Source organism: Microplitis mediator, chromosome 4, assembly GCF_029852145.1.
Source record: "Microplitis mediator isolate UGA2020A chromosome 4, iyMicMedi2.1, whole genome shotgun sequence".
NCBI lineage: Eukaryota > Metazoa > Arthropoda > Insecta > Hymenoptera > Braconidae > Microplitis > Microplitis mediator.
Genome location: NC_079972.1, coordinates 11,202,191 through 11,220,991, shown reverse-complemented (window position 1 = coordinate 11,220,991; position 18,801 = coordinate 11,202,191). Strand labels below are relative to the sequence as shown.

At 29.5% G+C, this 18,801-nt stretch overlaps 5 protein-coding genes across 8 annotated transcripts in view; 2 read left to right on the top strand and 3 right to left on the bottom strand.

The window, feature by feature from the left end:
- LOC130666340 (protein rhomboid) overlaps nucleotides 1–10,307 on the bottom strand; it is a 118,649-nt gene extending 108,342 nt beyond the window's left edge. The window contains exons 1-3 of one of the 2 annotated variants that reach the window (XM_057467219.1): nucleotides 10,070–10,307; nucleotides 2,988–3,220; nucleotides 1,036–1,224 (exon numbers count right to left, since the gene is read on the bottom strand). In XM_057467219.1, coding sequence (XP_057323202.1) covers nucleotides 1,036–1,224; nucleotides 2,988–3,167 — 369 coding nt within the window. In that variant the 5' untranslated portion in view covers nucleotides 3,168–3,220; nucleotides 10,070–10,307. Of the gene's footprint in view, nucleotides 1–1,035; nucleotides 1,225–2,987; nucleotides 3,221–6,055; nucleotides 6,529–10,069 lie in introns of those variants that run through there. The other variant, XM_057467218.1, reaches the window with a different exon arrangement.
- On the top strand, nucleotides 7,886–10,590 carry LOC130666341 (iron-sulfur cluster co-chaperone protein HscB). The gene is made up of 4 exons (XM_057467220.1): nucleotides 7,886–8,005; nucleotides 8,078–8,454; nucleotides 9,648–9,904; nucleotides 10,453–10,590. Exons 2-4 carry the CDS (start codon nucleotides 8,086–8,088, stop codon nucleotides 10,580–10,582), a joined length of 756 nt encoding a protein of 251 aa, XP_057323203.1. The 5' UTR covers nucleotides 7,886–8,005; nucleotides 8,078–8,085; the 3' UTR covers nucleotides 10,583–10,590.
- Nucleotides 10,474–12,222, bottom strand: LOC130666343 (adenylate kinase isoenzyme 6). Its single transcript, XM_057467221.1, has 3 exons — nucleotides 12,064–12,222; nucleotides 11,833–11,984; nucleotides 10,474–11,016 (listed from the first exon to the last, which is right to left on the bottom strand). The coding sequence occupies exons 1-3, from the start codon at nucleotides 12,104–12,106 to the stop codon at nucleotides 10,678–10,680; spliced, it is 534 nt and encodes a 177-aa protein (XP_057323204.1). The 5' UTR covers nucleotides 12,107–12,222; the 3' UTR covers nucleotides 10,474–10,677.
- Nucleotides 12,223–13,398: 1,176 nt separating this feature from the next.
- LOC130666795 (coiled-coil-helix-coiled-coil-helix domain-containing protein 1) lies at nucleotides 13,399–15,676 on the top strand. Of its 3 annotated transcripts, none has more exons than XM_057468064.1 (3): nucleotides 13,399–13,551; nucleotides 13,897–14,029; nucleotides 15,309–15,676. In XM_057468064.1, the coding sequence occupies exons 2-3, from the start codon at nucleotides 13,903–13,905 to the stop codon at nucleotides 15,563–15,565; spliced, it is 384 nt and encodes a 127-aa protein (XP_057324047.1). In that variant the 5' UTR covers nucleotides 13,399–13,551; nucleotides 13,897–13,902; the 3' UTR covers nucleotides 15,566–15,676. The 3 variants fall into 3 exon arrangements, with proteins under 3 accessions (XP_057324047.1, XP_057324049.1, XP_057324050.1); XM_057468066.1 differs by having other exon boundaries at nucleotides 13,504–13,563; XM_057468067.1 differs by lacking the exon at nucleotides 13,399–13,551 and adding an exon at nucleotides 13,564–13,646.
- LOC130666794 (uncharacterized) lies at nucleotides 15,664–18,693 on the bottom strand. The gene is made up of 7 exons (XM_057468063.1): nucleotides 18,286–18,693; nucleotides 17,544–17,730; nucleotides 17,333–17,461; nucleotides 17,067–17,252; nucleotides 16,739–17,000; nucleotides 16,375–16,546; nucleotides 15,664–15,804 (listed from the first exon to the last, which is right to left on the bottom strand). The coding sequence occupies exons 1-7, from the start codon at nucleotides 18,392–18,394 to the stop codon at nucleotides 15,710–15,712; spliced, it is 1,140 nt and encodes a 379-aa protein (XP_057324046.1). The 5' UTR covers nucleotides 18,395–18,693; the 3' UTR covers nucleotides 15,664–15,709.
- Nucleotides 18,694–18,801: the final 108 nt, after the last annotated feature.

Sequence of the window (18,801 nt, the reverse complement as noted above, 5' to 3'; positions counted from 1 at the left end):
CTTTATATATATGTATACATTTATAAAGAATGGTGGTCTATACTGATGGTTATAAATGCTATTACGTGAATGGCCTAGTCGATCAATTGGCAAGCTGTTGAAAAATAACTAAACGTGGGTCAAAGGTTTTTTCTTTTGAGTGGCGATGTGATTATCCCTCATCGCTGTAAAATTAATCGTATACTCACGGAATTGAGAATTTTCGATCGAGCATGCGAGAATTGTCCGGCCAATTTTCCGCCACTCAACGTCCGAACAATTTAGGTTTAGGCGCTTAGCTTTTTTCGGGAGACTAAACTACCAGTTTATAAATACATTTATACAAATATATATTCTCATCTCTGTCTTGTCAACAGGACGGAAAAAGGGGAAAGAAAAAAGGAAAGTACCTAGAAAATAGTCAGAGTGAATGTAAAAACCACTGTTGGGATATTTTATTATTGTTCTGATATTTATCTCAGCCAAGTTTTTTTCAAGATTCCAAGTCTTTTACTCCGGTATATATTTATGTATATGTATATGTATATATACACTAGCTACCGGCCTTATTGTCCAAACGGTGGACATTCTTTGCTCGGATTTTTCAGCTTTGACAAATAAGCGATTAACAATGCGTGTATATGTCCACTGGCAAGACGAAGATGCCCACGGGCGATAAAAAGAGACGGGAAATTCGGGACGGAAAAACTGCGGGTGACTCACGCATGTATAAACGCTACGGTAGGTCTACTCATCTCTTAAAAATACATATAACAAATGTATATATAAGGCAAAAAATGTAAATACATGTTGAAAAACGATTTGGTACATAAGAATTTAAGTTTCGCTATACAGCCGTGAGATTTTTTTTGGTCGATAATCTCCGAAATACCTCGTGGTCAACAGTGTTAGTTTTTCAACTTAACTGACATTCATATAATGTGACTAGTAGAAGTAGTGCATTCAGTTGTCAACTACCAACTACATCAGTGGTCAATCGCTCGACTTAACTATTATTAAACTATTTAACTATGAAGTTTTTTTTAAATTACTTACCACATTGACGAAGTCCTGAAACGTGATGGCGTCGGCGAGAGATTCCTTTACACGGGCCAGAAGAATGTCCCGTTTGTTCACTGGGATTTCCGCTCTCCATTCGGGACTTGTTAAAGCCTGCAGAAAATCCTCCCGTGGTATTTCTCCAAAACCCTCTGGATCGAACTTGTCGAATAGCATTCGCCATTTCTACGAACACGTAAATAAATAAACAATCGTTTATTATTACAACTTATTGACTTTTCCTCAATAACTACCCGGATCAAAAATAAAACGAACTCGACTTGGTTTATCAAGTCGAAATTTGGAGCCGTTTTTCACAAGACAAACTGGACTCTTTTTTACGGAGATATGAAATACATTGAGTTTTCGCCTTGGTTTAGACTCGACTGGCTTACTTAGTCACGATTTAAGACGAAAAAGTTGAAATCAAGTCGAAATTGACTTGGTTTAGACTTATTTGACTTAAATTATAATAAGGCGAAAAAGTCAAAACTAAGGTGAAATCATTTTTATATACTAATGCGAAAGTAAAGTGAATAAATAACTTTTTTTCGACTTGGTTCAGCAAGTCAAAAGTAAGGTGAATGACTATCGTGCTCGAAGTAAAGACAAATAAGTTCAAACTAAGATCAAAAAATACAAATAAGTTCAAACTAAGATGAAAAAAGTTCAAAAAGTTGAAAAAAATTTAATTTAAGTCGAAAAAGTCGATATCTTATCGAAAAATCGTCGGCAAATCGATAGCTTCAAAAGAAAATAAAGTAAAGCGAACCTGAATCAAGTTTTATTTTTGACCCGGGTATCTTTCGTTAACGGAAAAAACAGAATATTAAAAATTAATAAATAATAGTAAAAAGTGGAATCTGTTATCAATAATTAGTACTATGATATACTTAATGGATAGTAGTTTACTAATTTTTGTAGATTCCTAAAAACTACTATCAATTATTTCAAAAAGTAAGAAATATTATTACTTTTAGACATACAAATACGTGACTTATTAGTGAAAATTAATTAATTTATGGCATAATCTATTGAAAAGTAATGATTGGTCAAATTAAGAATTGCTATCTTAGATACTGATTTTTCTAGCCGAAAAATTGCAAAAGTTACTAACTTTTATTTTATAAATTCGATATCACTGATCAATTATTAGCTTAAAATATCATTTATTCATCACTATAAATTAATTTACAATATAAATAAATCGAATAAGTGGTAAATAATAAAATGAAAAATTAGTGTACTAGATACTGATTTTTTGCTCATAAAAATACCGGAAACTTTTAACTCTTATTTTATAAATTCTATCCCAGTGACTAATAATTAATATAAAATGTTATTTATTCGTTATTATAAATTAATTTATTATATACATAAATCGAATAAGTGGTAAATTTTAAAAATTTTTCTATGTTTATTTGAATAGTAATAAATAACTGTAGATACCAATTTATCGATTCTTTTTCATATTAATTTTAATATACGAAATTACAAATTTTGCTCTTCTATGTGTATCAAATTTTAATATAAATAATAGTCATTTTGTAATATATAATGATCCTGTTTTGATATTAGTATACAAGTATACTAATTTTAAGTCAAAAATAAACTACAAACTATTAAAATTTTGAGCATCATTTTTTTTCGTGTTTAATAAAATTCAGAGACATTTTAAAAAAAATATGTAAATATTTTACAAGTGACATTTGGTATTTTTTTATTGAAATAAAAGTGAACTGGAATATAGAGCAGTGAGATATAAAAGTTTTGAAATTGAATAATGTTTAAATTATTTCAAATAGACTGAACTCAACTCGTTGAACAAAGTTTTTAAAAATTATCCAATTAAAAATAAATTACTTTATAAATGTACTCGATAAAAAATAATGATGTTTGAATATAAATTTAATGGTGAATGAATATTTAAAAAGTAATATAAAACTCACGTCATTTAAAAGTTCACGTCGGTACTCAGACTCGTCGATATCAATTTCGGATCCAAGATCCGTGTGATCAGTTACGTAGCCATCGTATCGACCGCTGTGTGCCTCACTGTTGGCGTATTCCTCCTCTTCAACAATACCGGCAATCGTTACTATTGAAGTAGCTCCCTGGGCTAACAGCATTACTGAAGTTCGTCACCGGTTCAATAATAAAGTCCGCATTTTATCTTTTTTACCTGCGATCCATCAATTTATTTAATTTACCATTCTCATAATTAACACTGTCAAAAATCGGGAGTAAATTCGGAGTGATTACGGATTTGCTTAAATCCGAATTGACTTCGTCGCTTGAAGTTCCGGAGTAAAAAAAATCACTTCGCATACGGAGCCAATAGGGAGTTTGTTTTTCCAGCGAAGTGATTTTGAAGTGATCTGGATTTTATTTAAATTCGCATTCACTCCAATTTAGAATTATAACATTTAAATAAACTCCCCTTCAAAGTGAATTTCACTCATTCACTCCGTCACTCAAAGTTCCGGAGTTTAAAAAAAGATCACTCCGCATACACGGAAAAAAATTTACTGTTGCTGCAACAGGATTAATACTGTTGTTGCAACAAGATTTTATCACGTCGCTGCAACATGACCGATTTGTTGCAGCTGCAGGAAAATCCTGTCATTGCAACAGGATTTTTTCTTGTTGCTGCAACATGAATGCCTCCTGTTACAGCAACAGTAAATTTTTTCCGTGTACGGAGTTAATAGGGAGTTTGTTTACTCAACGAAGTGATTCCAAAGATCTAGATTTTTTTTAAATCCGCATTCACTTTGATTCGGAGTTTTAACATTTAAATAAACTCCCCTTCGGAGTGAATTTCACTCCAAGGAAAGTAAATATAATACACAATCATCCGCTCCTCATTCTCTCTGAATTCACTCGGCAAATTGTTCACAGTGCATATATTAAATTATCTTCTAGAATTAAAAATACAATGAAATATTTTATACTACGAATTCTCAAGTAAATAAATTCCACAAATTATTAAATAAATAAAATAACTAAATGAAGTAATTGTTGAGAATTAAAGTAAAGTATTCCAAGAATTACGAATTTTCCAAGTGTATATTTATATCTGTATAGATATACATCAGTAGGCAGTTGGTACGGTTACCATGACGATGGTGCGCACGAGTTTGGCCATCTTCCTGCATTGCGGGGGGACATACAAAAGAGAGAGTGAAAAGAGCTCGAGCTAGACAACGTTGATAACGTGGAAGGAAGATCGCAATAACGCGTCCCTGACCCTTCAGTTTATCGTAGTAGACTGTGTATAAACGAAATGTGCTATAGCGTAACAGACTGTCGAGACTTTCCCTGCAGCGTTTCAACCCCTCGCGCTTGTTCGGCGTCGCAACCCCTACGAGTACCCCGATTTTCTGGCATGCACACTCACACACACTTACATCCTTGCGACACACAAAACTCAAAAGAACACAAGAGTATGACGCATTTACTACCGTCAAATCTATTATTTTTTCTTAGCAACCTGATGCGACTGTAGCTGTCATATCCTTGTACTTGTATACATATTTATAAATAAGTACACATATCACATGTGCAAAAATTTTAAAACTTCTGGCATGTATGCATTCGTTCGACATGGAGAAAAATGGAGACAAAAAATTTACGGATTTTTATTGTGCTTTCGACCAAACTTTAAACAGGAAGTTCAGTCGTCAAAAAATTATTATGCTGCACTATAATTATTATTGTGACCCTCTAAAAATTTTTTATTTTTTACTATAATTTTTAATTTAGACAAATAATATTCATCACAATTTATCGATAAGTTTTAGTTTTTGTAATGAAGCATAATAATTTTATGGCGACTCAACTTCCTGCTTCAAGTTTGGTCGACAGCTTAAAAAAAATTCATAAATTTTTTTCCGTGCGGAAAAAAATGAACTGTAAAAATTGAAAAACGACAAGTAATATAATGATAAAGTGATCAGTAAATACTATCGTTCTAAATAGTAATTCCTTAATTTATAATTAAAACGTAAATAATGACAGGATAAATATTGAAAATTATTATTTATGCAGGAAAACTTAATATTTGAATCTTAAAAATCGTAACTCAAACGTTTAAAATTTATGATGCGTATAAAATTAATTGTTCGGAATTTAAAAATTCCTTATAGTGACACCCAAGTTCCGGTTTATAATTTCCAACACGAATTTTTAAAGTTTCGTTTTTTCCGTGCGTGAATGCTAGACTTACTCAAACCCAGCACAGGAAAATAATTTTCCCTCTATATATATCTAAAGCAACTCTAGTATGTATTTGAATTTCACCCCACACGTTTACGGTCTTCCACCCTCGTCACGAGGTACAGAGTGTGCAAAGCTAAGACGCGATACGAGGGCGACGACCCTCAATGCCAGCACTCGGGGATCATCTATCCACGTACATACCCAGTAGAGGCGCTTAGTGATTGCCTTTCCACCACGTGTTGGCATTGCAATCTATTGACTCCTGTTACAGTAATACCGATTAAACATTTAAATAAACATAATTTATATAATCAAGGAGCCTTGACCCGCCATTAATTTAAAAATAGATACAGTTATCTTAACTAACCCTCTTATTTATATTTACATTAAAACAATAAAATAGCTGTTGTACAAGGTAATGATATTATTTAGAAGTTACATAATCTCGGCAGGTACCCTTTTTATTACCCAGCGAATACGACCCAGATCTGATTAGCCGGTCAATACTCGGCTGGACAGTCACGCGATCTCTATAGTGTCTCTATGGTGTCGTATAAAGTGACTATGTACAGTGCAGGGTATAAATTCACCCTGTGGCTAACCGTCTAGCAGACACCTGCTCTTGATACTGTTACGCGCACATGCATCTCTGTACCTCATCATCTAACTATCATGTTCACTTGCTCAAATATATATACTACGAGCATAGTAAACCAATCTACGAGTAGAGGGATCACGTTAGCTATTGAGTCACTTGATAGTACTACTTAACAATATTATTGATCTCGATACTTACTAATTTATTGAGTACAAAAATACAATTGGATTGTAATTTAAATCTGCCTCTCTCTGTTTGTTAGTTTAAATGTAAGTACATTATGTGTATACATATTTATAACTTTTTAAAAAATAATATCATGAATCATGACACTTGATAAATTTTGTTTTGTTTAAATTTTCAGTGGAATATATTATTGTATATGAATCAAAGTATGAAATTGTAAAGGCTAGAGGACGGAGAAAGAACGTTACGGAGTGTTTACATTTGTATGATCTCGTGAATAAATGAAAGAACAAACGAGACAAAGGCACGTTTGGACGGAAATGTACATTTTGTATAAATGTATATACTACATGTATACAAATATATATGTATATAATGTTAATAGATATACATGCGCGGAAATGTTAAGAGAAAAGCGCACGCAGCACGTGGAAACACTAGTAATTGACAGATTCGCGATATAGGAGACGTAACCCGGCAAGCGTCACACGACTACTGACGATAGTTTTACCACCCTCGCACAACTTCCGCTACCCCACCGTCCCCAATGCAAACGCCATACCGGCAACCCCCGATACCGAGACACGCTACTCCTCGTCGCATATCGTTTCAAATTCAACCCTCGTATTCATTTCTGATGATAGAATTTTATATATATATATATATTGGAGCCAGTGCCAGCGGTGGTTGCTGCACTTGTACGAATACTTTTAAAAACATTCACACGAGTGTTTTTTTTGCTCGCACGGAAAAAAAATATTAGTAAATATTACTGAGATTCTCGTCAACAGCACGCCTAGACCGAATCTTAGTAAATATTACTGAGTAGAACGTAAGAAATTAATAACAGATGCATTTTTTTGACAAGTGTCTTGTAGTTTTTTAAGGTTTAAGTAGTAATTTTAAATAGTCAAGCAGTATATTTTAACGATTATCTGTTAATTATAGCAGTTTAAACATTAAAATCATAATTTTACTGATTGAAACGACCTTAGTTATTGAATACAACATAAATAATTAGAAGTTGAACTACAATTATTGTCAATCATTTTTTTCCGTGCGGCTATCTGTCTACTTGACACCAACAAACCGATCCGATTTTTAATTTTAATTTGAAAATTTATTTTTTTTATGATCCTGAAGGTAGCAGACAGTTTAAAATTTTCGAATTTTTTTTTAAATTCAATTAAAAAAAAAAAAAAAAATACACTTGTAGAAAATTTAAAAAACTACAGGTGAAATATTTTTAAATAATTTTTTTTTTATAATTTATAGTTTTATTTAAATCTAAAAATTATCAGTCGGCAAATTTCTGCATCATGTTTATGATTTTTTTTTAAAACGATAAATTAAAAAAAAAAAATTATTTCAAAAGAATGCACCTGTAGTTTTTTTCATTTTCTACATGTGTATAATTTTAGTTTTTTTTCCATTAAATTGTTGAAAAAAAATCGAAAATTTTTAATTGTCTGCTTCAGGATCATTATTTTTTAATGTTAAGTAAAATTACTTTTTTTTTTTTTTTTTTTATAGACATCTAAAATTAATAGTCTGCTTAAAGGATTGAAGTAATTAAAATTTAAATTTTTTCCGGAGTGAAAAAAATAAATGTATGCTTAATAATTAAAAATGATTTTCCCCGGGAAGTATAAAATATTTAAAAAAAAAAAATTATTAAAAAAAGTTTTTAATACTTAAGCTAACTCGCAAGATCCGGACTACGGAAATTGAGTAAGAAAATTTAAAATAATTAATTATGCATTGTAGGCAGGCAAGTGTTTTTTATCTTCTTTTTTTTTAGGTTACTTATTTTTTAATGCCCGGGAATATTTGTGGTGGCGCTACAATCCAGTCACGGAATTAGTAGTTACGGACAGTTTTAAATTATCAGCTGATTGAGTCTAAACATAAGTTTTTTTATGTAAATAATGTTTTGATTTGATAAAAAAAAAAAAAACAAAGGTAATTTACGGTAAAATTAATTTGAATTTTCAAATTTTAAAAGTAAAATAATTGAATTTAAATTAAATTTAGGGTAAAATATGGGATCGAGGCTGGTTTCTAGCCTAAATCGCACAGTTAATTGTGCGAGAATCGTCTTGAGTAAAACGAACTCGAAAAAAATTCACGCGATTTGCGGCAAAAAGGACGTTGATTTGGAGTACAAATTTTCGCGGGTTTCTCTGTACTCGAGTGATGTACCCAAGAAATGCTGGCAATGCAATTACCCGTTCAAGTCTGAATTCTTTTGTCGAAAATGTGAGACAGTCCAGGAACCACCGGAGCAATTAAATTATTTTGAGATTCTAGGAGTTGAAAAAAGTTTTGACATCAATATAACTGATGTGCAAACAAAATATCGAAAATTGCAGAGCAAATTGCATCCAGATAAATTTGGAAACAAGTCTGAGGTAATTATTGGTAATTGATAAATAAATATGAGCGTGAATGTAGCAGACATCAGACAAATTTAAAATTATAAATAAATAGAGTGAATAATTAAAAAAATAATGTTTATAAAAAATGCACTTGATTTAGAAATTTTATTGGTATCATTTAGATATTCAAAGTTTTTATTATATTTTCATTTTTAATAATTAAATTTGATAATTAAATCATGCGAGAAACTATTCGATGTTGAAAATGTATAAGTAAAAATATTTAATAAGAAATCTTATGATTTAAATAAATTCAAAATACATTGGTTACAAAAATTAAGGGATATTAAAAAAATTTCAAATTTTTTAGTAATTTTCAACAGTTTGTAACTCGAAGGAAAATGTTCGTACAATAAAAACAAAAAGTCAAACTGTAGCTTCAAGTGTCTAGTTTTCTGACCTGGTCTTTAAATTTTTTTATTATGCACGGTTCCGGAGCAATCAAAAATCAATGATAATTATCGAGAAAAATTTATTGAAGCTCGAAGACCGTTTTTAAGACGAGCAAAAATTTGTTAAATTTCTTTTTCGACAGTTTTCTTAGGATTACTCCGGAACCGCACATAATAAAAAAATATAAAAACCAGATACAAAAACTAGACACTTGAAGCTACAGTTTGCTTTTTTGTTTTTGTCGTATGACCATTTTTCATCGAGTTACAATCCTTTGAAAATCACTTTGAATTTTGAAATTTTTTTAATATCCCTTACTAGGGGTTATCAGATATTTTCGGCTGAGTTTTTTTCGGAAACAAAGTTTCTAAATACAAAATACAGACCGCACATTGATGCACTACTGTCTAATCTAGCGAAGTGCGCTTACATTGTTTGACAATATTCGTTTGTTTAAGAGAAAAACTCGGCCAAAGTTTCCACTTACTGCACAAGTGCAACAAAGATAGTACCGTTCGTGGACTTGAGTGTAATAGAGAGAGAAGTACGAACCCTTATTAATTTTTTTAACTAGTGTATAATTGAAAATTTTGAACTGTTACAATTTTATTCTCGGATACTTTTCGAAATTCCCTGAAATTTCCATGATATTTCCCGGTTGCATTGAATTCCCGGTTTGTGGCCACTCTGTTTAAATTTGTCTGATGACTGCTACATTCACATTCATAAATAAATAAATAAATAATCAGTGAATTGAATGACATTAATTTCAGAAAGAACAACAATACTCTGAATTTATATCGTCGTTATTAAATAAAGCTTACGCTACACTATCAAATCCATTAGATAGAGGGATGTATTTACTAAAATTGAATAATTTATCAACACCAGAAGGGACAACTGATTTAGACCCAGTATTTCTCATGGAGATAATGGAGAGAAATGAGGCAATTGAAGAAGCTGGGGCTGATAAAGATAAAATAGATAAACTTTCAAAGGAAAATCATGAAATACTAACAACTTTATCAAAGTAATTCTTTGCATCGATGTTCTCAACTGACCTGACTCTAAATTTTTACATAATTACTTTTTTTTTATTTCATCCCATGATACTGACGTTAGCCAGCGTCCAATAATTTGTGGAATTTAAAAACGATAAATTATAAACAAAAATATTTTTTAAAATTCCACTTACAGTTTTTTTAATTTTCTACATGTGCATATTTTTTTTTTATTGATTAGTTGAAAAAAAAATCCGAAAGTGATTTATTATCTGCTGATTTCACGTGCATTTTATCTCAGCAGCTGTCATAACAAATACTGTCTGAACTTTATTTATATTTTTTCCGAAACCGATAACTTGAAAATTGTAATTTAAATATTTTTTTAAGATTCTTAATTTTTTTTTTTTTTTTTTTTTTTTTTTTTTTTTTTTTTTTTTTTTTTTTTTTTCATCACCTGTGAAATTAAAAAAAATTTAGTTAGACGGCTTACAGTTGAGGACTTCGATATCAGTAATCAAATAATTATTCAAAGTTTAAAAATATTTAATGAATATTTTTTTTTTTATGATTACAGAGAAATATCAGAGGCCTTCAAAAGTGGTGACATTAAAAAAGCACAAGTGTTATTACTAAAAATGAAATATTTTACTAGTATTGACGATAGATTAAAAAATCTAAGACGTAATTTAGGTATCGTAGCCTAAATATCTATAGTTTTTTTATTATCTAATATATATATAACGTTGAGACGTAAAGTGTAAAATTATTGTAAATATATATTTAATAAAACAAATTTAATTTACACGGCATTATCTTCTTTCCATTGCTCAACCCAAAGACATACTCTATTTACATTGGCCTCTATTTGATCTTGCGTATTACTTTCTAACTCATGAACGATTTCTTCTCTGTATGATGATTTAGCCTCGTCAAGGATTGTTTGGAATATTTCACACTCAATATTGTCGTCTAATTTTTTACCCTGGTACCCGCGGGCAGTCAATCTGTCGTACAAGACGGTATTGTTTGTTCTGACAACGAATACGATGTCGAACCATCTCTCGGGAAATAACTCAGCGCTGTGGTAATCAACAATGTTGCCTCCTTTGCTCATTAAACTTTCCATGCTGTCTAATAGCTAAAAAATATTCACAAATTAATTAAGCATCTAAATCTTAATGAGACTGAAGTTAGCCGACGCCTATTAATTTTTGAATTTTTTTAAACGATAAATTATTAAAAAAAAAATATTCGGAAAAATTGCACCTGTAGTTTTCAAAATTTTCTACATGAGCATATTTTTATTTTTTATTTTTTTGTAATTTATTTGCTTAAAAAAAAATCCAAAAATTTTTAATTGTCTGTTAACTTCATATTCATTAAATCTTAAGTGTGAATGTAGAAGACAGTTAGAACTTTTTTAAATTTTTGAATAAATAAATAAAAATTGAAAAAATGCGTACTTGGATAATTGGAAAATCAGTACGCGCATTTTTTTAAATTTTAGTATTTTATTTATTTGAAATTCATAAATTGTCACGATCATGTGAATGAACCAGACATCATACTGTTCATAAATTTAAAAAAATGCTCGTTCTGATTTTTCATTGATCTTAATATGCATTTTTTAATTTTTATGCTACTTAAATTTTATTTATTTATTCAAAAATTAAAAAAAGTTCCACCTGTCAGTTCCATTATGAGTGTGAATGTAGCAGACATGAGACAATTTATGAATTTTAAATAAATAAATTAATTAATTAATTAAAATAATGAAATTTAAAAAAACGCGCGTTCTGATTTTCTTCCATTGATCTAAATACGCATTTTTTAATTCTTACTCTAATTAAATTTTATTTATTTATTATAAAATTTAAAAAATTCCCGCTTGTCAGTTGGATTCACACTCATGAATCATTTAACTAAAATTATAATAAACAAATAAATGAATTACTCTGTCTTCATTTAAAACAGGGCACTGATAAACAGGATCGTATTCCTCAAGACATCTGTTTTCTTCAGCCAACTTGCTTATGTCTCTCCAAACAAGACCAGTTTTTTCTGATAACTTTTTGGCCAGCGTACTTTTACCTACTCCTGGAGTACCTGTTGTCGTAATTTTTAATTAACATCAGGACAATTAGCAGTTTGAGGAAAATAAATTTTTATCTCAATTATTACTCACCAGTTATAAGTATATTCGGCAAAGTTTTCTTAGTTGAAGGCATCTTGTATATTTAAATCCGTGTAAACAAATATTTGATAAGAATATATTAAATAATATATTTATTATTGAGTAATAAATGAATCACGTTTACAACTCAATGTAAACAAAAATTAAAGAGGTTAAAGGATATAGCCTCTGGCAGCCATTATTGTTGTGAATTTGTGGCGGGAAATTTAAATTTGAAATATAGGAAAGATTCGAAAAATCGGAAAGTACTAAATTATATGATCCTGAAGTTAGCAGACATTAAAAAATTTTTGAATTTTCGTTTTTTAATAAATTAATTGCAAAAAAATATGCACATGTAGAAAATTTTAACAACTACAGGTGCAATTTTTTCAAAGATTTTTTTTTAATGTTTTATCGTCTAAAAAAAAATCCAAAAATTATTAGACGTCTGCTAACTTCAGTATCATCTAAATTATTGCAACATTGAAGTTTGAATTTGACAACTCATTGATAAAAAACATATAAAAAATAAAAAAAAACACTTGAGTGTTTGAACAAACCTTGGTAGGGAAATAATATGCAGAAGGGTGTCCTAATACACTTGGAGATTTAAATTAAATTGCTCCAAGTGTATTGCAGCTAAAAAAAACGTCACTTAACTGCTATTTCCCCACCAGACGATGCCAGATGATTTTGCTCAGGAACCAGGAAGATATCAGCATCAGCCATCAGCAACACTTCACACCAGCACTTAACACTCAACACTTTACACTAGCACTAAACACTTAATACTTATCGACACCACAGACACTGCACAATTTAAATTTTACAAACACGGGACAATTTAATTAAACAGTAACTAATGAGCAAAAATTTTATGTTTAATGACGCGACGCCATTGCAATACTGTTTCAATTCAAACGTAGAGAAGGATCTAGACTTTGACTGCCATTCTCGATGATACTGACTGCCGTTATTGGACCGTCAGTTGATACAAAGCAATCGACTTTTCGATACTCTCGCCCCCCACTTTAGTAAAAATGTGAACGTTGAGTACAGCGCCACGCAACAGCGACGCGCAGTAACGCCTTGGCGCGAAATTTCAAAATAAAAATTTAATTATTTTATTAAAATTTGTTTGTGGGTGCATTTGGAAATGCTCTAGCTCTAGCTCTCGCTATATGGCATATATGCGACACCCTTTCTATATGTTTTCTTAATGTTTTCTATAATTGCATAATATTTTATTTGAATAATTTAAGACGTGAGCTTAGCACTTGTACAATTTTCTTAGACCTCTTTCTTTTTTTAACTTTAAATTTATTGAACCTACTAGTTTTTGTGTCCTTCGCTGTTATACCCCAGCTGGCCTTTGGACTGCGTACAGCAAAAAAAACCTGCTAGTTACGATCCTGAAAAATTTCCTGAATAAATTCCGAAAATATACAGCTCCACCTGGTGTTAAAAACTAAATTTCAACCATCCAGATTCTAAGAGGTTAATAATTAAGTAATTAATTTATTTATATTTTCATTAATAACTAAACAATTAAAAAAAATTATATAGTTTTTATTTTGTATTCTCTATAAATTGCAAGTTTATTTTTTTACTATTATAATTTTTATAAATGACAATTTGAAAATAACTTCCTACGTTTGTTGTGAAAAAACTCCTTTTATTTACAAATTTATAAAAATATCAAATTGTTAGATATAATAATTATTTAATAATATATTCAATTTAAATATTTTTAAATTAAATTTCTTACAGAATTTCTAATGATAAAATGAAATAATTTTTTTTCCCATTAAATTTAAAAGTAAATGATTTTGTTTTTTACAGATAACAATGAAGTGGACAGAATGTATGCAAAAGTTTGCGAGATCGCCTCAAAATCCAGATAAAGTCAAATTTATACCTCAATTACCATTAGCATTGAGAAATCGTGTTACTGGTAAAAATAGCAAGCAAAATGGTCAGTAATTAATATAAATTGTAATTGGTAAATTTAATCATAATTACACTGTCAAAAAACAGGAGTAAATTCGGCGTAATATCGCATTTTATTTAAATCCGAGTTCACTCCGTCACTCGGAGTTCCGAATTTAAAAAAAAAATCACTCGGCATACGGAGATGAGTGCGAATGTAGCAGACATGCGACAATTGATAAATTTTGAGTAGATAATTAAATTAATTAAAATAATGAAATTTAAAAAAATGCGCGAACTGAGATTTCAATTATTTAAATACGGATTTTTAAATTCCATGGCACTTACATTTTATTTATTTAAGGTAAAAGACCTAGTACCCGATCAGGAAACTAGTACTCGATCATTCCGTGTATTTGTACATCTATATTTAGTCAAATTTGGTAGATATAGATTTACAAATACATGAATGATCGGGTACTAGTTCCCTGATCGGGTACTGGGTCTCTTACTTTATTACAAAATTTAAAAGTTGTCAATTATTAGATACATTCATGCTCATAATATGGAGTTTGTTTTTCCATCGGAGTGATTTAGATCATTTAAATTTTTACCTTCACTCCGATTAGGAGTTTAAGGGCCAGTTTTTCACTCAAGTTTTTTTTTAACCCACGGTTAAAATACTATTGTAAGTATAAGTTTAAGAAATCTTGGGTATAAAAACTGGCCCTAAATATTGAAATAAATTTCCCTTTGGAGTAAATTTCAATCCAAGAAGATTAAATAAATACGCAGTCGTTCGCTCCGCATTTATTCCGAGTTCACTCCGCAATTTTTTCAGTTTCTAAGAATATAAATGGTTATTATTATTTAATGTTTATTTTGATTACTATACAACATTTTGTTGTTTTCCCAATTTCTTTAAGTATTGAAAGACAAGAAAACTGTAAAATTAAAATTTACCGTCTTATAAAAACTGATTAAATTTAATGATACTGAAGTTAGCAGACGTCTAATAAATTTTGAATTTTTTTTAAACGATACTGTAAAAAAAAAATACTTCAAAAAATTGCACCTGTAGTTTTTTAAATTTTCTACAAGTGCATATTCATATTTATTGTTTTTTTTTTGTAATTAATTTGTTGAAAAAAAAAAATGCAAAAATTACTAATTTTCTGCTAACTTCAGGATCATTAAATTTACCAATTACTATTGAAATGTATATGAATTAACGTAATTACAAATTGTAATTTATTTACAAAACAATTAATGTTATTGATAAACGTCATGATAATAATTATTATTGTTTTGTTTTATTTTAATAGAAAGAGGATGTTTACAAGAAGTTTCAATTGTTCTTGCTTGTTTAAAAGAAAATGATTTTGAAAACAGCATGTGTACGAAAGAGATTGACAACTTTAATAATTGTTTTAAGACTTACACAAAGAACAGAGAGTTTGCCAAAGCTGAAGCACGCAAAGGTAATTTAGTTCCTGGAGCTAAAAATCTTAGGTACATGCAACTCAATAAATTACTAGCGATGCACCCGCAAGAAAATGTCAACAACAAAAAAAGATTCTGAGTATGTAAATTAATAAATAAAAAATTAACTTTGTTTTATTACTGGTACTGTAGATTATCACACAATAATATGTACAATTAATTTGCAATAAATTATTATCATTAATTTTAATTAAGTATAATTTCACTGGAGGTACAATTAGTGTCATGTTGTTATTTCGTCTAAACATTTCGCTAGAGGTTTGGCTTCAATAACTTTGGATTCATTCAGTCTTTTTACTGCCAGTCTTGTTCTATATCCTACGGTTAAAAAATTAAATATTTTTAATAAATAAAACATTTCTGAGGGGTCGGTCATAAAATACGTTCGCACTTAAGGGGAGGGAGAGAACGTCGCTTATGTGACAAGAGAGTCGGGGGGTCAGGTCATCAAATTTTGCAAATTTTTCTCTCGGTTTTTTTAAATTTTATTTGCAGACAATAATTTTCTGATTTTTTTTTTCAACGAATCAACAACGAAAAAAAAAAAAAAAAATAACAAAATGCACATGTAGAAAATCAAAAAAGCTACAGGCGCAATTTAAAAATTTTTTTTTTTATAATTTTTCGTTTTTTAAAAAATTTGAAAATTATTAGACGTCGGCAAACTTCAGTATCATTAGAAATCATTCGTTTCATATTTGTAAATATATAAATATTTCTGTCATCATGGGGGGGGGTCTATCATTTGTGACGCAATATTGATAGGGGGATCGCAGAAAATGTGACGAAGGGGCAGGGGGGGTCTAAAAAATTTTAAATTTTGCGTGACGTATTTTATAAACTGTCCCTAAATAATTTTATTTTTAAAAAATATTTTTAAATTCTTACTGAAAGGTTGAGGAGGTTCTTGCAGAGAATGCAACTTTTTTTCAATCCTTCTTAATACTTTGTGGTTCTCCATATATTCATCTCTATATGAGTAATACGAGTAGAGTAAAATACTCATACATAATAATAATACTATTTTCCGCAGTCCCCATGTGTAATACGCCAACTGGATCTACATAATTAGTAATTAAAATTTATTTAAAAAAATAATAGCAGCCGTATAAAAGTACTGTGAATTTTCTAACAGTAAAAACTCAATAAATAAAATAGAGTTTTAAAATTTAAAAGACTAGGACTTTACTTTGATAAGATTAGACAGTAATTAAAAGTATTTGTCTATAAAATTATATGTAAATAAAGTTACCTTGTCTTCTGGGCTCATAACATTGATATTATATTGAACTAACATTCTTTCTACGGTGACATTAACGCTGAGTAATACAAAAAGAGTTATTCTAGCATCAGCTGTCCTCTTGGAAGAGCTGAATAACGCGCAAATAATGCAAGCAATTGTATAATAAACGATTGATTGGAACCAAGAGACTTCGCCGACAATCCAGTCTTGGAATGCACGCATGTAGGAAAATATTTCATTCAGCAGCGCTTGTTGGTTTCTTGAACTTTCCCTAAAAATAAATCCTTTAATATACAAGAAAAAAAAGCCGTCATAATAAATAAGTCCGGGAAATTACTTGAAGTCCAACACCATCGTGTTGACTGAATCTGCAGATGTTTGAATGACAGTCCCAAGTTCTTTTCCATTCACTAATAACTCATTTTGAATTTTTAAACCTTCCTTTTGACTTTCTAGCATTGACCCTTGCATTTTTGAAGCCTCTACCAGCTGTTCAGTCATTTTCGACGAGGCTGCATACAAACTAATTATTCAAAACTGATTAATAATTTTTAAGACAAAAAAAAAATGTATGAAATTTTTATGGGTAAAAAAAATTTTTACTTCTGAAAAGTCTTCTCAGTTTCAATTTGCCAAAGTTCATGGTTCAAATAGAAACACATGTGGGTAGTGTGGGTATAAAATTCATTATAAACTCCAAAAGCACGATCAGACATATTATTGATACATTTTCTACAGTGAAAATAAATGAACATTTTAATTAATCATTACAAATAGTTTGTCAAAATAATGGGTAATAAAAAAAAAATATTACCTTCGATCAGACTCCGTTTCACTGAGATAACAATCATAAGTAACGTGTCCTGAGTCTTCTAAAAAACAATTAGCTAATCTCAATGCTAATATTGAATGTTCATGATCATTTAATTTATCGCAATTAGTTTTTAATTGTTTTAATGCTTCATGCCAGCAAGGTCCATGTACGGGTAAGTTTGATTTAGCTAAAAAAAAAAAATTATTTTTACTACAATTGCTTGGAAAATTTTTTAGTGAAATTTAAATGTCTCAGTCACAGCTCCTACTTTTTTTTTCATAGAATTTGTTTAAGATAATTCATCGTAATTTTATTTGACCCTTATCATACAATAAATAATAATGAGTGGGAATGTAACAGAGATGCGATCATTTAAAAATTTTAAATAATGAAATTTAAAAAAATGCGCGCATTGATACATTTTATTACGTTATTTTATCTCTACATTTTATTTATTTATTTCAAAATTTTAAAAATTGCTAATTGTCGGGTACATTTACATTCATAATTAATTAGAGCTGGCGATCAACCCGGAAATAAAAAATTTTCTCTGTACTGAGGGTAAAATCAGAAATTTTTGTTGTTATTTCGAATGCCAGCTTCCTAATGATTTTTTTTTTTAAATGCTAATAAATTTAAATTTATAAATAGGAATTGATGCTTTAAATTAAAAATTTTTTAATGATGATAAATTGTAAGATAAACTATAGATCAATTGTAAAAATAAATAAAAATTGAATACCTTTTAATAATAAATATTCTTTTTCTCCCAATTGTTTTAACTCAAAATCACCTTTGAGTGTCAAAGTATATTTAAAAATACACACAAGCAAAATTAATAATTTTTCCATTGCAATAAACGATCTATAAATTACATTAAAAGAAAACTGACTTCAAAACGTTTGTTTTATTCTCCCTCCAAAATTACCATTACTAGGTTATAATTTAAAAACTGTTTTTCAATTTATAAGATAAGTGCGCGAAAATTTATTTGTAATTACAAAAATTAAAAATAAAAAGTAACATTTCCACAGCAATCATATATTTATCATGTAAATATATTACATATGTAAATAAAAAATATTCAAATGAACGTCCGTTAAAATTTTTCATCCGACAGTTGACAGCTAGCCGCGCTTTTGGCGCCATCTGGCCGTTCAAATTTAAAATAGCAGCAATCATTCAAACTGTTTGTTTTTTTAAGCACAAATTAAATATTAATATAAAAAAAAGTTTATAAAAATATATGCCAATAATA

Excerpts from the sequence above, each read along its gene's own strand:
- LOC130666341 (XM_057467220.1), top strand. The coding sequence starts at position 8,086 with ATGGGATCGAGGCTGGTTTCTAGCCTAAATCGCACAGTTAATTGTGCG. Across the intron at positions 8,455-9,647 it reads AATTTGGAAACAAGTCTGAG|AAAGAACAACAATACTCTGA; the intron begins GTAATTATTGGT and ends CATTAATTTCAG. Across the intron at positions 9,905-10,452 it reads ATACTAACAACTTTATCAAA|AGAAATATCAGAGGCCTTCA; the intron begins GTAATTCTTTGC and ends TTATGATTACAG.
- LOC130666343 (XM_057467221.1), bottom strand. The coding sequence starts at position 12,106 with ATGCCTTCAACTAAGAAAACTTTGCCGAATATACTTATAACTG. Across the intron at positions 11,985-12,063 it reads GCCGAATATACTTATAACTG|GTACTCCAGGAGTAGGTAAA; the intron begins GTGAGTAATAAT and ends TTACGACAACAG. Across the intron at positions 11,017-11,832 it reads CTGTTTTAAATGAAGACAGA|CTATTAGACAGCATGGAAAG; the intron begins GTAATTCATTTA and ends AATATTTTTTAG.
- LOC130666795 (XM_057468064.1), top strand. The coding sequence starts at position 13,903 with ATGAAGTGGACAGAATGTATGCAAAAGTTTGCGAGATCGCCTCAAAAT. Across the intron at positions 14,030-15,308 it reads TAAAAATAGCAAGCAAAATG|AAAGAGGATGTTTACAAGAA; the intron begins GTCAGTAATTAA and ends TTATTTTAATAG.
- LOC130666794 (XM_057468063.1), bottom strand. The coding sequence starts at position 18,394 with ATGGAAAAATTATTAATTTTGCTTGTGTGTATTTTTAAATATACTTTG. Across the intron at positions 17,462-17,543 it reads GAAACGGAGTCTGATCGAAG|AAAATGTATCAATAATATGT; the intron begins GTAATATTTTTT and ends TTTTCACTGTAG. Across the intron at positions 16,547-16,738 it reads TTATGAGCCCAGAAGACAAG|ATCCAGTTGGCGTATTACAC; the intron begins GTAACTTTATTT and ends CTAATTATGTAG.